Raw genomic sequence first — 15,061 nt, 5'->3', positions numbered from 1 at the left:
TTTTGGAATATTTGCTTTCAATAAAGACTTAGGCTTTTGTTTCAACTTAGTGTGTTTGACAGTGCATCAGTTGCAACAAAAAAAACATGTTCTAAAATTTTTGTTTGTTTGTTTATTTTTTTTGTTATTGTTAAAGGATGGGACGTTAGTTGCTGTGGCACCCCTAGATCGAGAGATTAAAGATTTGTATGAGATGGTAATTGTGGCTTCTGATAATGGAATACCACAAAGAAAGGTAAAGAGTTTCATGTTAAATTTACAGCAAGAAACATCACTTAGTGGAAAAATGCAAAGAAAAGATAACAAGTGCTAGTTAAACAGGTCTACACTGATACTAAGAAGGTGTGTGCACAGATAGTAAGAGTTGGAAACCACTGAAATGCAGAATGTAGATAGAAGGGTGAAAATCACATATTTTCTTACCAATGGCATGTCAGTACTATTTACTAATAAAACTTTCTTCTCACCCCAACAGAATGTCACTGATATCAAAATCAAGGTCACAGACATCAATGACAACGCTCCTGAATTCACAAAATCATCCTACACTGGGAGTGTGCTTGTGGCCAATGCAAAAGAGGGAGACAAAGTCTTAACAGTGTCTGCTCAGGACCCAGACATTGGCAACAACTCCAAAATTATTTATAGGTACTGTATGTTTTACTCCGCACTTTGGATGTCATTTTGATGCCTCTGTACAGTGTATTTAGTAATTGTTTAGTAATTGTTACGCTAGAACCACTGATTTAATTATTTTACAAAACAGAGCTCTTACAGTAAAAGCTTCTAGAGTATCCAGACTGTACAGACTTCCCAAGTGGCAATTTAAGCCTTTGCCATATCCCAGCCTCAACTCTTAAATGCAGAGATAATGTGCACAGAGCACTGGAGCAACAGATCTTGTTTGCTTGAAGTTTCTTTTTTCATGTTTTTTATGAGTAAACTCAATTTGTATTCTCCTGCAGAGTCAGGCTCTGCAAGGCTCATTTTGTCTTCGGTCAAATCTGTTCTGGTTGCTTATACTATATTCCAGTTTCTCCAATGTCTCACCTCACTTAAACCTGGATGGTGATACTGGGGTAATCTCACTGGCCTCTGACCTGTCCAGTGTGGCTAAGAATACTATGATCAATCTCACTGTCATTGCCTCGGACCATGGAGAAGTTCCACTCAGCTCAGCAGGTGATGTCAATCTCAATGGTTTCTGCTCTTATAAGGATCTAGACTACATTCCAGGATACATCTGCCACAAGTACATCCCTTTGTATAAAATATATGATCTATTCATCATGCATCTGACATGGTACAGCTGACAAATGAACAGGCACTCCTTCTGGAAAGCTACCTGAGTCAGTATGTTTTAGTATCGGTCTTTCTTTTTCTGGCCAAAGCTTTGCTTTAGCCAAACATTTCTAGTTGTTTTTGTGCATAATACTTTTGTATTAGATTTAATTTTAAATTAATTTAAGATGTAATTAAGTTTAAATCCCTGACATTGAGTTTTCCATCCATCCATTAGCGACAGCAATCAAACTGGTTGTAGGTAGGCATTCAATACTAGACAGAAATAAATAAAGGAAAGCTTAAATGTAAAGTAAAAAATAGAAACAGGAAAGGCACATCTTATCACATTGTACACATCTTTTTTTTCTGTACAGCTTTGGTTTTGATCAATCTGGTGACTGATAATTCAGTATTTGGTTTGAAGTTTGAAAGTGCTAACTACAACTTCAGCATTAAAGAGAACGAACCAGAAAAAACCTCTGTGGGGACTGTCAAGGCTGTGACAGGGAGCCTTATCGTTAAGGTCAACTACACCATCAAGTCCTACCCAGACTGCTTCTTCATTGACACACACGGGAACATCATGACCCTGCAGGAACTGGACCGAGAGCAGCAGGAGCTGTACACTGTAGCTGTGGAAGCAGTAGATTCCAGAAGCCCACCCAACACTGCACTGACAGTGGTAAGGAACTGATTACATTCCACTTGGCCAGTGGCATTCTGCATATTAGACGCACTCCAAGTCCATGTCAGTAGCTCTAAAAATATCAATTGTTTGCTGATTATATGAAATGGGAGATTTTGATAAATGTAATTCAGTTCTCTTATAAAAAATCGTTTTTCAATTCCTAGACCAACTTTCATCATAGAAAATAGATTTTCTCTGACAAGAGTCACTTATTGAAAAATATGCCATGTGTTTAGACATGTTTGAGATTCAGGTTACTTTTTGCTGGGGATTTTTATTGGTCACTCAAAAAATATAATATATAAATCAGTTTTGTATAATAAATTATTCTTATTATATTGTGATCTATTTTATGTAACTGTTCTACCTTTGGATTCCAGGTTACAATCCAGGTGAAGGATGTAAACGACAATGCTCCCGAGTTTTCAACTTTTATTCAGACTCATCTGTCAGCTACAGAAGGCCAAGAAAGTATAGAGGCTGGCTACTTCACTGCCACAGACCGGGACATTGGGGATAATGGGAGACTCTCTTATTCTTTACTGGGGGACTTTAATGGGACCTTTAGGGTGAACAGCTCCACAGGCAGGCTGAGGATTACCCAACCCCTAGACAGAGAAACTGAGGCCACATATCTACTCACTATCATGGTGAGTAGCCCTCATGTGTGTCATAATCATACTTACCTCACTACTTACCTCACTAAATTCTGAAACACACATTTCACTTGCTGTTTTTGACAGAAGACAGAGTTCAACCAATCTGGTATCAGATTTCTAACCCATTTCTAACATTAGTTAATTTCTCTTCTTAAAGGTATTTCATAGACAACGAGATTACCACACTGAAAAAGCATGTAGACAGACAGATGGATGTACATGTACAGTACTACTGTTCTCCTGGCTAATGTTCATCAAGGACTCTTTATCCCCCCACAGGCTCGTGATGCTGGTACTCCTCCTCTGTCTTCCTCTTTGACTGTCAATATCGCTGTTGAGGATGTCAATGATCACGCCCCAGTCTTCAATCAGACAGCATATGAAGTCACCGTTAAAGAAAACGAGATACCTGCTGATGTACGTTCTCTGTTCCCAGCCTGCTATACACCTCTGTGACACATTTAGGACTATTATTTAGTACCTATTGAAAACTTGTTTTCCTGTATAGAACCCTGAACATCAGCCTTCAGCTCTAAAGAAACCCAATGAAGATAGACATTTGACATATGATGTGATTTGTACAATAGTTTTTCTTTTTTTTTCTTGGCAGCTCTTGACAGTGTTTGCTACAGACGATGATATAGGCTACAATGCCATCATAAACTATGTGATTCTGGAAACCTCAGTCTACCCCTTCTACATTGGAGAGCTAACTGGGAGAATAGGAATTGTTTATCCTCTGGATTATGAAAAGGGACCACAGTACACATTTACAGTAAGAGCCTACAACCCTGGAACAGACCTGGAGGACACAGCTCTTGTTACAGGTAATGCATATAATATTCTGAGGTAACATATATAATAGGCCTGTAATGGCACTGAACTTTAAATAGAGGCAAATACAGAACATTGGTAATATAACGTTTATACAGAAATATTACAGTTTATGTACATTTGTGTTAGCAGTTAAAAATACATTTGAAAAGCAATAATAAAGCATTAAGAGAGCTCAACCTGTGCATGCAAAAATGGTATCAAAACATTATTTGTGTGATAATTATCAGTGGGTTCTGTTAACTAGTATGATTCATCTGTCTTACAAGCTCCTTATCCAGTACAGGTCTTGGTTAAACAGTCTTATTTTCTGAAAAGCTTTAGTCAAAACAATCTGTTAGACTTTTGAGGATTGTAGTGAAAAAGGTTACCACCACATACTGTAGCATTTCCTGTTTGCTATTTCTTAAAACCTGCCTACAGTAAGTGTGTCTATAATGGCAAGCCACACTCTTTTAAGATGGTGTTAGCTGATTGCATGCTATTAGGTGTAGCTAGATGTGAGAACTGTTTCAGTGCTGGATAATTATACACATGAAAGCTAATTGTGACTTTATAAGGGAAAATATATTTTTTTAATAATGAATGAATAAACTGTCTTCTGCAGTGAAAGTAGAAGATGTCAATGAAGAAGGCCCTGTCTTTGATGATCCTTTTTACAGTGTGTTCTTGAGAGATAACAGTACTGCTGGCCAACTGGTTTTAGACATTAACGCAACACATGGGCACAAGGAAAATGATGCTGGCATTTACTACAATATATCAGGTAGTTATAAGAGGGTACTGTATTGATAAATATAGCTGTTCTTAAACTTGTATGTCATTGTAAAAGGACTAATGCAGAAACAACATTACAAACCAGTCAACACTTGTACGATTATAATTCAAAACATTATATCATAGATTGTGGAAGCCTATATTGTACCAGTCAAACTGTTTAGGACATGTCAATGTAAAAAAGACATCAATATCAAACAATGAAAAACATATTCCTTGCAGTATTTTTTAAATATTTGAAAGAGGAAAAAAACATTGTGTCTCTTCACCTCATTCTGTGTGGCAAAGTATCACAAGCTCTTGGAAAGTTATTGTCTAAGCCAGGTTAAAATGTGTAACAGTAAATGTGTTTGTGTTACTGTAGGTGCACCCTTTTTACAATTGTGCTTTTCTTCCATTTCCTCAAGAGGGTAATGGTGAAGGCCTGTTTAGTCTTTCCTCCACAACTGGGAAACTCACTCTGACAAAAGACCTGACTCCAACTTCTGTAGTAAAGCAGTATTCACTGACTGTCATGGCCACAGACTATGGAACTCCACAGCTCTCTTCCACTGCAAAGGTAAACCACATCCACTTTATCTCACCCATGAAAGACAAACCACAAGACAGCAGTGGAAATTACGTGGAAGTGCGTTTTTAAACTGAGAACAGAAGCACTTATTTACACACAAGGATGTGGGAATCTAGGACAAACTGCTCAGCCATATTGTCAAAGAAGATACAGTATCATTATTTTTTCAAGAAACAGCTGGATGAGATCCTTGGATCAATTAGTTACTAGAAAATGGGCAAAATGGCTCTTCTCATTTGTAACTGTTCCTACATAAGCACCAGCAGGTTAGATAAGTATTTCTATAGATAACACAACTGAAAATAAAACAATAAGCGAATCCTTATATGAACTATTATAGAATGTTATTTTTTGTTTATAGTGTGAAAGTATATTTCTGTTTGAAAATAATTAGGTAATTATACTACTCAAGGGTCTAGACAGTACAGTGAAAATACTGAAGTAAATGTTAATACAGTCAGCTGAAATAGAGTTTGGCTAAACACATAAGAGCTAGCAACTATTGAGCAATGGAAATAATTAGTAAATCTCAATGTAATACTGTCTACATTTTAAACTATCTTGATCACTTTATTGAAAATTAGTTTTACAGTATTTTGCATCTACTAAAATCTGGGTTTGGGCATAGCTTATCCTTTGTGAAGTGACATAAAGTTGTATCTGAGCTTCATTGTATTTAGACAGCAAAAATACTGTTTTGTTTTATTTGTGCTACATCTTTTCCAGGTAACTGTAATGATAATACCAAGAAACCTTGAGATGCCAGTTTTCTCTGCAGAGCTATATAGCCCCCAGCCTTTGAGTGAGAAGACCCAGCCTGACACAGTAGTCATGCAAGCACATGTGTTCTACACTTCCACAGTGATGTACAGCATTCAGTCTGGCAATGACAATGGTAATCATCACCAGGACTTGCCATCTTTTTCAATTTAGTCTCAACTGTAAAGTGTACCGAGTTACTCACTAGCCTCTCTCTGTGCTTCTGTTTAGATTACTTCACTATGGACACTTTCAGTGGTGTAATCAAGACAAAGCAAGCCCTTGACGTGTCTCATTTCCCAGCCATACTGATTATTAGAGCTACACACTCTAACCAGTCTTTGGTCTACAGTGAGGCAAAAGTTAACATAACTGTGGTGGATGAAAATGACTTTCCTCCAGTTTTCCCCAATTCTTCTGTCACAGTGTTCATGAAAGAGGTAAGGCTGTCAGTAAACAGCATATCACTAGTCCAATTGGCCACTAGTGAATACTTTATGCTGTCCCTTCTGCTGTACAGCATTTTACCTGTACTATTATTTAACTCCATGGAATCGTGACTGGTCCATGGCATATGTGGCTAGGTCACCAAGATTTTAGATAGAAAAGTGCTAAAGAAAATGGACATCAGAACCAAAGATTTTAATTCTTAAAGTACATGTTAGGATTTGGATGAGGAAGGAGAATTTTATGCTTTGATTCCTTCATAGATATAAAAACAGGATCTAAATATGGTCGTATTGTTTAATGATGACCCATGTGAATTGTACTTTAGCCTCATAAATAGTTGGAACAAATAATGCTTTATGTGCGGTTTTGATGTGGTGTTGTGTCTCCGCAGAATGAGAATGCTTCACTCCAGGTTCTCAGGCTGAATGCCACTGACGAAGACATTGGTCAGAATGGGGAGCTGCGATATGCTATTCTCAGTGGCGATGAAGACTATTTCAGGATAGATGCCCTCACCGGAGCTCTTCATACTAAAGTGTCTTTTGACTTTGAGAGCGACCCTGTCCAGTATCAGGTAGGCATTCTCAATTTCCAGAGAAAAAGATATGCAGACAGGTACTGTATTCTTTTTGGAACCAAAACCTTTCCATTTCTTTTTACATAAATCACCTTGGGGATTGCCTTGCTAAGTTAAAAAGACTGCAATAATTCAGTGAGAACAAATCCCTTAATAATAATAATAATAATAATAATAATAATAATAATAATAATAATAATAATAATAATAATAATAATAGTTGCTTACACTTATATAGCGGTTTTCTGGACACTCCACTCAAAGCGCTTTACAGGTAATGGGAACTCCCCTCTACCACCACCAATGTGCAGCATCCACCTGGATGATGGATCTCAAGGAGATGGATCTTAAGGAAATCTCTTTTTGCTAATAACACAGGGAGTACAGTGTAAGCAATTTAAGCAAGTAAACTATCTTTGTGATGCATCTTCGTTCCATAGGAGGTCAGTGAATTCTGACTTTCCGACCCATATAATGATCTAATAATACCTGAATTAGGTACTGAAAACACAATGGTGTACTGTACAGTAATCCGTTCTTCGTCTAGATTGTTGTCTATGCAGAAGACAATGGCATTCCAGAGAAAAAGCGAGGATACTGCACTGTGTTCATCTCTATCACCGACATCAATGACAATCCCCCTGTGTTTGACTCTGTGCCGCTCATGACTGTGAGAGAAAATACCAAAGCAGGGATTTACATTGGGAGGGTTAGAGCCACCGACAAAGACACAGGGGACAACGCCTTCATTGCATATAACATCACAGGTAAAGAGGACTTTCCATCAAGCTGTGTGGTTTGTTCTTACAGTCCTAAAACTGTGAAAAAAAGGTGCTTGTGATTATAAATGACCTAATCAAATCGAGACGCGGCTTATTGACATTGCTTTCTTCAAATGGGTTTGTGCTGTACAGCACTTGACACATCACATTGGTCTTTACACGCACTTATAAACCAGAGCCAGCAAGAGAACAGCTACTGATCAGAGATAAGAGCTACTCTCCTGAGTTAAAAGAAAATTAAAAAAAAAATGAGATTGCCCAGCAAAGCATTAGAAGTGTTTTTTCAGCTCATTTAGATTTATTATAGTCTGCGTGTACACAATGGACCCGGCAATTTAGTTGGATGAATTCTAGATGTAGAAGGAAAATGTGTATTTTATGATCTCCCCTGACAGGGTTTCACAATTTTAAACTATCTGCAACCTTTGCTCTTTGCTTTCATTGCAGCAGTGAAATTTTATACAACCACAAGGTGCTTTGTTTATACGAGGTAATATAAGCAATTAAACTTTTGGAATGAAAAATCAGTACCGAATGCTATACAATGTGACTGTTCCACAAGTAATGGAAATAATGATAGCATCAGTAGATAGCAAAAGAAGACAGTTTTGGATTTGATTAGGCACAGCCAGAGGTCTTAATGAACATTCAGCTTGTGCAATTGGTCACAATTTCCCTTAGCCTCACAAAGAGATCAGTAAGCTCAAATCCATCTGATATCAAGAGTTATTCATAGGGCACAGTAGGTCTTCAATCCAGGGAATGGTGGAAAAATATTGGAAAGACATATCAAAGCCAACATTTGAGACACTGATGTTGTTACCCACAATATATGCACAATATTTTACCCAGATTTATAAAAAATGCTCAGCTGCATAAATGCTCCCATTCAGTAATAATAAACTTTCATAAAATCCACGCTGATTGTGTTTTCTCAGAAACTGGAGTGACTTACACATTATTCAAGTGATTTAATTTGAACATTGTTCATATTAATAGACCTCTGAAATAAAGGTATTTGTGTTTGCAGAGGGTGGAGAGGATTTTTCTGTTGATGACTATGGGAACATTACAGTGAAACGTTCTCCAGACTATGAGGACAAAATAGAAATCATCATAACAGTGACTGCAACAAACAATAAGACAGTTCCTTTTTATGAGGTAAACTTCAAAAACCATACCGTAAAATGCAGAAATAGAGTCACATCAGCAGGAAGACATTTGTTGGACATGTGTTTGTGGAAATTAGTAGAATGTATTCTGTTGTCCACTCTTTCCCACTTAAATTAAAGCTTCAACAGGCAGAGCACACCCTTGTGTATAACAAATGGTTCCCTTAATTTGCAGACTAAAACAGAGGTCAGAATTTCAGTGCTGGATGAGAATGACAATCCTCCATTGTTCACGAAAAACAATTACACTGCCAGGGTGAACCTGACATCTCCTGCGGGGACACTGGTCACTTCAGTTGCTGCTACTGACCAAGATACGGTAAAGTGCCAATAAGCAGCAAGAGCACATTTTAAGTCTTTAAACGTTTCTCAAATCATTTTACTGTACAGTATACCTTTTAGCAATAGCTCTTACATTTCTGGTTTTTAAATACAGATATATACAGTACATGTAAGACGCTTATGAAGTTAGTTGGCCTATTCAAACCACTTTATTGTAAAAGCCAGGCATTGTGGTGCAATGAAATCTGAAATAAATAGGAGATTGTGTCAATGAGAGACACCAGAAAGCATGAGCATAGCTAGGGTGCAACAAAGCAGTTTAATCCGAAAGCTAAGCAACTTAATTTACAGCCCTTCCAATCCAATTCTGCATTGCAGAATTTGGCAGCAACTGTCTCCTCAGTTTAATTCAGCAGGATTGTTATAACTATTGTAGTACTGGCTGTATCAAAGTGTGGCTGTGGAGCATGATGGAAGACCTACAGTATAAGAGCCTGAAACAAGCTCCTCAGGCAGAGTTGGCAAAGTTGATATCCTGATTTCTTTCAAGAAATGGCTGAACAGAAATATTTGATTCAATTGGCTACATGCAACCAAACAAGCCTGATGAGCCACCTCTATGACCTTTTTTATGAAGCTTAGTAGCGATGTGCTGTAAATCAGCACCACAGTTGTCAAAGTCACTTTCTACTGTGCACTTCCTTGTCAAAAAGAATGTGTTGCCTGTGATCCCATTTCTATATTAATCACATTTCGTGGCTCCACCAAACAGTTGTTTAAATAGGTCAGTTGATCTTGTAGGGAACCCTGTTAAATACATGAATAACTAATTATTTTTAATTCATCTTAATATTGTTGAATATCAATAATAATATTAATACACCACATGAATATTTATCATTGGGACAGCCTAGAAGATTTTTTTGGGGTCAAAATAACATGTAACAGATCTAAAGTATAGTGATTTCGTTACACAGGTCAGTATCGTCATACTGTAGATTGCTGGGGCTCTAGGTTTCACACTTTTGATCTGCCTGCATCAGGGAGCTTGTCTTGTCCCCAACACAAACACAGACATTCACCAGAAAACTAGCTGCAAGGACAGGATGGGCACATTTACAGAAATAATATAGGATTAACATGTTTCTTTATCAATATGTCAGCTGAAGGATAAGAGCTTAAGGCTGTCTGCATAACTTCTGACTTTAAATTCTTTCCCCAGGGAAACAATGCTGTGGTAGAGTATTACTTGCTTGATCATGAGCCAGAAAGTAAGTATTTTATAATAGAGGACATGCTCAAAGGAACCATCATGACAATAAGGAGTCTGCCTCACCCTGGCATCTACGAGCTCTCTGTGGAAGCCAGAGACCGCGGATATCCTGCAAGGAACAGCAGTGCCCGTGTGACTGTGGCAGTCATTGACAACAGCCCATTTCAGCCCCACTTCAACCAGTCTGAGATCAGGTACTGTAGTGTCTTTCATGAACATTTGGCAGATCTACAGAGAGTGATGGATATTTTTTTAATGTTTTGGGGTTTTTCTGTCCCTTGAGGTTTCATGATTCATATGCTGCTAAGAATCAATCATTGGAAGTAACATTTAGTCTTTTTTCTGGGAAAATATATCATGCATTTTAATATAGGCTTTTGTGTCGCATATAGTGTTGATGTTGAAGAAAACACAGGAACTGAGTTCCTAGTGTACACGTTTTCTGTGCTGGATACCCCCAATGCTCATGTTTCTTACACAATCAGAAGTGGAAATGAGCTTGGTAAGTGTATAAAAATTATTGCAGCAATTTTACTATATTTTATTGTTGGTACACAATTATTCTGAAACAGTGTCTCCTTCCCACAGATCATTTCCAGTTGAATCCAAACACTGGTGCACTGTATACCAGTGTCAATCTGGACTTTGAGAACTTTTCAAAGTACTTCATTACTGTGGAAGCCATAGGTCCTCTCTCTCATGCTGTGCGAGGTAATTATCTCTTATTATTTTATACTGAGATTGCAGGTGAACTTCACATTGGACACATGGAGTCCTAACATGGGCCTAACTGACAGGTGGCACCCAGTTTCCGCTTTGTGAAATGGACTGGATTTAAAAAAATATCACCAGAAAATGAAATGGAAAGAACAATATACTAAAATGGGCTAAAGGAGCTACATCGATTCCCAATTTATTAACCTTAATTTATTATTAAGGAATTTATTGAACAGGGCAGCTGCAAGCAGACCTTTTGTGTCTCAGCACTATGTGCATCTCTAATGCTTTGTGTCTAAATTGTGTTTTATTTTAAGATGGTAAAAATATTGCAAGACTGACCATTTTGGTTAAAGATGTGAATGAGGTTCCGAAATTCAGCCAGGAGAGCTACTCTGCAAGCATCTTCAACATAGCACCATACAAGTCACCAGTGGTACAAGTGAGGGTAAGTGCAGAGGACTGAGACCAGTGCTTAAACAAGACCATGACCAAGGACCCCCTGGGAGACTCATAGAATACACATTCAAATCTAGTAAAGCAAGCGAAATAAGGGAAAAACATTGTAAACGAAAGAGAGCTTCTGATACAACCCCATGGAAAATAAATTAAAATACACAGTTTAAGCATGAGATAACTGGAGAAATAGTAGCAGATTTATCAAGTAAAACGTTCAGGGGCAAAACCACCACAGCATACAAAATAATTATCTTTCATATATATATATATTTAATTCTGTAATCTTACTGTGTAACCTTTTCATGTCTGTTCATTCGCTTCTGCAGTTGAAATCAAGAGCAGTGTATTTTTCAACCTGAAAATGGTAAATGATGTCAATCGTGTCTCTTTACAGGCTTTTGATCAAGACAGTGGAGTCAATGGACTTCTAGAATACAGTCTGACAGACAGTCAAAGTCAGGAGTTTGACGTTGATGGATCAACGGGGGAGATTTATGTGGTCTCTGTAGAGGGCAAAACTGGAGAGTCTGCTTTCAAAGTGCAGGCCAAAGACCAAAATGGCAAGGGGCTGGCCGCTGTAACAACTGTAAAAGTAAGAATTTTACTTGATTTACTTACAGCAATGGAGATCTGTGTGGCCATGTGCAAAGAAACTCTGACCCAGGTTTCACACTAAATTGAAACTTTAAATATATTTATGGGAGAACTAAAGCAAAAACTGTCAGTTGAAACATTTGGTTCACCTCTAACCCGAAACCTCTTCAATTGCAGAATGTTTTGAGACTGGCTTTCTTCATACTTCGCCTGTTTATGTTAATGAATGTTTTGAGCAATCCTTTAAATCAGAGATATTGTACAATATAGGAAATGCTCACATGCCTGTCTGTAAATCTTTTCCGAGGTGTACTGTATGTGTGAATAAAAATAAACTGAAAATACCTGGAGTCAAACGTGTAGTTAACTCTTGCGATCTTTTCAGGTAACTCTGGTTAGCAGCTCAAGCGATGATGTTGTGGTTATTTCCATCAATCAAGCTGTCAACAACGTGGAAAAGAAGAAATATGAAGTGAAAAAGTAAGAGAAATGGCCCTGACTATATAACAAATGGTTCATTTTTTTGTGGAATGTTTGCTCTATTTTCTATTTCTAATTTAAGCAGACATTTTTTAAACATTCTTTCTTGTTTTCGCCATCCTCACTTAGGGCCCTTGAAAAGGCGTTAGGATGGGATGTACACATAATCAGCATAAATGGCATCAGCTCGAAAATGAGATTGGCAAAAAGCAATGAGGAGACCTTCTTTACTTTCCTAGCCACTGACAATGACAAAATAATGCCTTCAGAGGAGGTGAAAAGGCAAGTTTCTTCCTTTTTTCTCTCATATTTCAGATACTTTTCTATTTTTTCTAGTCTTTTCATGGCTGATTATATTAGTTCCTGACATTTTCCCTCACACTGGGAACAATTAAAGTTTGCGCATAACTATGAGCCTCAAATACGGTGTCCAGTAGATAAGATAAGATTAAGAGATAGTTCAAGCATTGAAGTTAACAATACTCAGTTCAGCAGAATACTTCTAAACAGTTTACAAATCCTTCACAGTTAAAGAATTTAGAGGGCTGAATGTCAAAAAAAGTAAATGTGTTCACAAACTGAGATTGGATGTGAAAGTGAAATTTCCTGAGTATCTTTTAATTCCTTTTGCTACATTTTCAAACGTTTCTTCTGGTAAATGCTTTAGCCACTTAAAATACATAACAATATAACATTTCTAACCAAATTTTGTTTTTTTGTTGTTCTAGCAAATTGGAAAGCTCAGAGGACCGTATCCAAGCAGACTTAGAAGTGGTGTTTGGTGAAGACGTAGTTCATACAGTGAAAGACCAATTTGAAGATTTTGCTTTATCGTCTGACCAAACATCAGTCATTGTTCTGAGTGTGCTTTTGGCTCTGACTATAAGTGGCATTGTTGCATTTCTGGTTGTAACCTTACTAAGGTAACCTTTAGAAACTTAAATATTCACAAAGTTATTGACATAGTATGTCATGGAATATTCTTGCATTTAAATTGTCATTGTTATTATAATCAGAAGTGGTGAAAAAAAGGAAGCAAGGTTCTGCTGAAGTTTCCTTGCTCTTTGTAATAAATGTTCATGATCTAGATGGCCTAACACAAGCAATGCACTTGTTAATTTTGGCAGCTGTCAGAAGTTGATTTATAGATAGATAAAAAATACAACAGTTTTAAAAATAAGGCTGAGTAAAATCATGAATTCAAAATGATAAATTGTATTGTTATTGTTGAAAGATACTTTTGGTGCACAGTATTTTATCATTTTGCTGCTTTTCACTTGTACACATAAACATTTAAACATGGATCTCATTCCTTCAGGATATAATGCAGCACTGATAATTACAACACAGGGCACACAACATGTATTTTGAATATAAAGTTTTCATATATTCTTAATGTCAGGGTGGCACTGTTGATGTTGCACTAATTCTTTAAATTCTGGTAAACAATCAAAGCAGAGTTTGATATTGCATGTTGACTATAAAATCTACAGAGAAATAGAAGAGTTGGTATTGTTTTTCATTTACTTCCAGGAACAGAAAATTAAAAAAGGAATCTGATCCATATAAGGATACCCTTAGTTTTGGCATCTCTTACCCCAATGTGTTTCAACAAACAGAACATCAAGAAAACATGTGAGTACTCCCATTGTAGTAATTACTGGATTAAACAATTACTGTTCACTTGCAAAGGAAGTATAGCTGTGGTCTTTAGAAACTATATTTTTCATTATATGTCATTGTTCTGACATGACAGTCTGATACATTTCTAACATTTAACAGTTCACAAAGGTTCACTGAACTAAAGCTGTTTTTTTATTTTGTAATAGGAAAAACACCGAAGAGCAAATGTAATGTGTGAAACAGGTAGGAGAGTGCAATTTCATGTTATATCAGTTTATATCATTTTAATTTTATAAATTGTGCAAAATATTATTTGAATTTTAAATCTTAATTTTAAAATCATAAATTTGATTCTTAAAACATACTAGCTCAGATCACTACTTGAAGACACAAACAAAAAACCTCTTGTAAGAACCTCTTGCAAAACAATATTGTAGACCCGATGATCCATTATTTCAGTGCCTAATCTTAGCGCAGTAAGGAAAAGTGGCTTTCATTTCTGCATTGCACACGTCCACACTATAGCAGTGCTACTAATCTGACAGTCAATTTTTATTCTAAATGATTGTGCACATTCTCTGTGCTTTCTTAATGCAGTATTCATAACTGTATTACATTAACCTTTCAGGACAATGAGTCAAAGAAGGATTACATCAGCCTCAAAATGATCTCCAATGAAGACATGGAAAATGATGATTGAACAGAGAGAAGGACAGACACAGATAGTAAGGACAATGAGAATACCAGCAACTCTGCTCTCTGAAGAATTAATTCATGCAGTTACTACTTCTTCTTTGTTGTTAATACTAACATTCAGTGTGTCTAAGACAGAAGGTTCCATTATTTCAAATTTTTGGAGTGATATATCAAAAATATAAAGTTACCTTAAAAATAACATACTTTGCTGAGTATGCAGTATATTTAAATTTCTACAATATCTTTATTTTTGGACTTTTTGATATTTTCATACACACAGCATTTTCAGGCAATTAAAATGCTCTCTGATTGTGATATATAATTAATTCAACTATTTATTTAATTATTTATGGATTAGAATATGTCAAAATATGATTTTTCATC

The 15,061-nt window shown here is 36.7% G+C and overlaps 2 protein-coding genes across 2 annotated transcripts in view; both read left to right on the top strand.

Moving 5' to 3' along the window:
• The window catches only part of LOC138223900 (cadherin EGF LAG seven-pass G-type receptor 2-like), a 15,602-nt gene extending 15,422 nt beyond the window's left edge, over window positions 1–180 (top strand). The window contains exon 20 of the mRNA XM_069180019.1: window positions 137–180. Coding sequence (XP_069036120.1) covers window positions 137–180 — 44 coding nt within the window. The remainder of the gene's footprint in view (window positions 1–136) is intronic.
• On the top strand, window positions 140–15,061 carry LOC107079345 (protein dachsous-like). The gene is made up of 26 exons (XM_069179949.1): window positions 140–235; window positions 476–648; window positions 1,034–1,182; window positions 1,659–1,966; window positions 2,353–2,622; window positions 2,911–3,048; window positions 3,242–3,458; window positions 4,073–4,231; window positions 4,650–4,801; window positions 5,540–5,708; window positions 5,804–6,012; window positions 6,414–6,596; window positions 7,147–7,366; window positions 8,412–8,542; window positions 8,729–8,872; window positions 10,058–10,302; window positions 10,501–10,610; window positions 10,697–10,819; window positions 11,143–11,273; window positions 11,679–11,876; window positions 12,264–12,358; window positions 12,488–12,640; window positions 13,087–13,281; window positions 13,892–13,993; window positions 14,188–14,224; window positions 14,610–15,061. The coding sequence occupies exons 1-25, from the start codon at window positions 194–196 to the stop codon at window positions 14,210–14,212; spliced, it is 4,041 nt and encodes a 1,346-aa protein (XP_069036050.1). The 5' UTR covers window positions 140–193; the 3' UTR covers window positions 14,213–14,224; window positions 14,610–15,061.

Source organism: Lepisosteus oculatus, chromosome 17 (assembly GCF_040954835.1).
Source record: "Lepisosteus oculatus isolate fLepOcu1 chromosome 17, fLepOcu1.hap2, whole genome shotgun sequence".
Lineage (NCBI taxonomy): Eukaryota > Metazoa > Chordata > Actinopteri > Semionotiformes > Lepisosteidae > Lepisosteus > Lepisosteus oculatus.
Note: the sequence above shows the minus strand (reverse complement) of the source record. Positions and strands in the feature narration are given on the sequence as shown.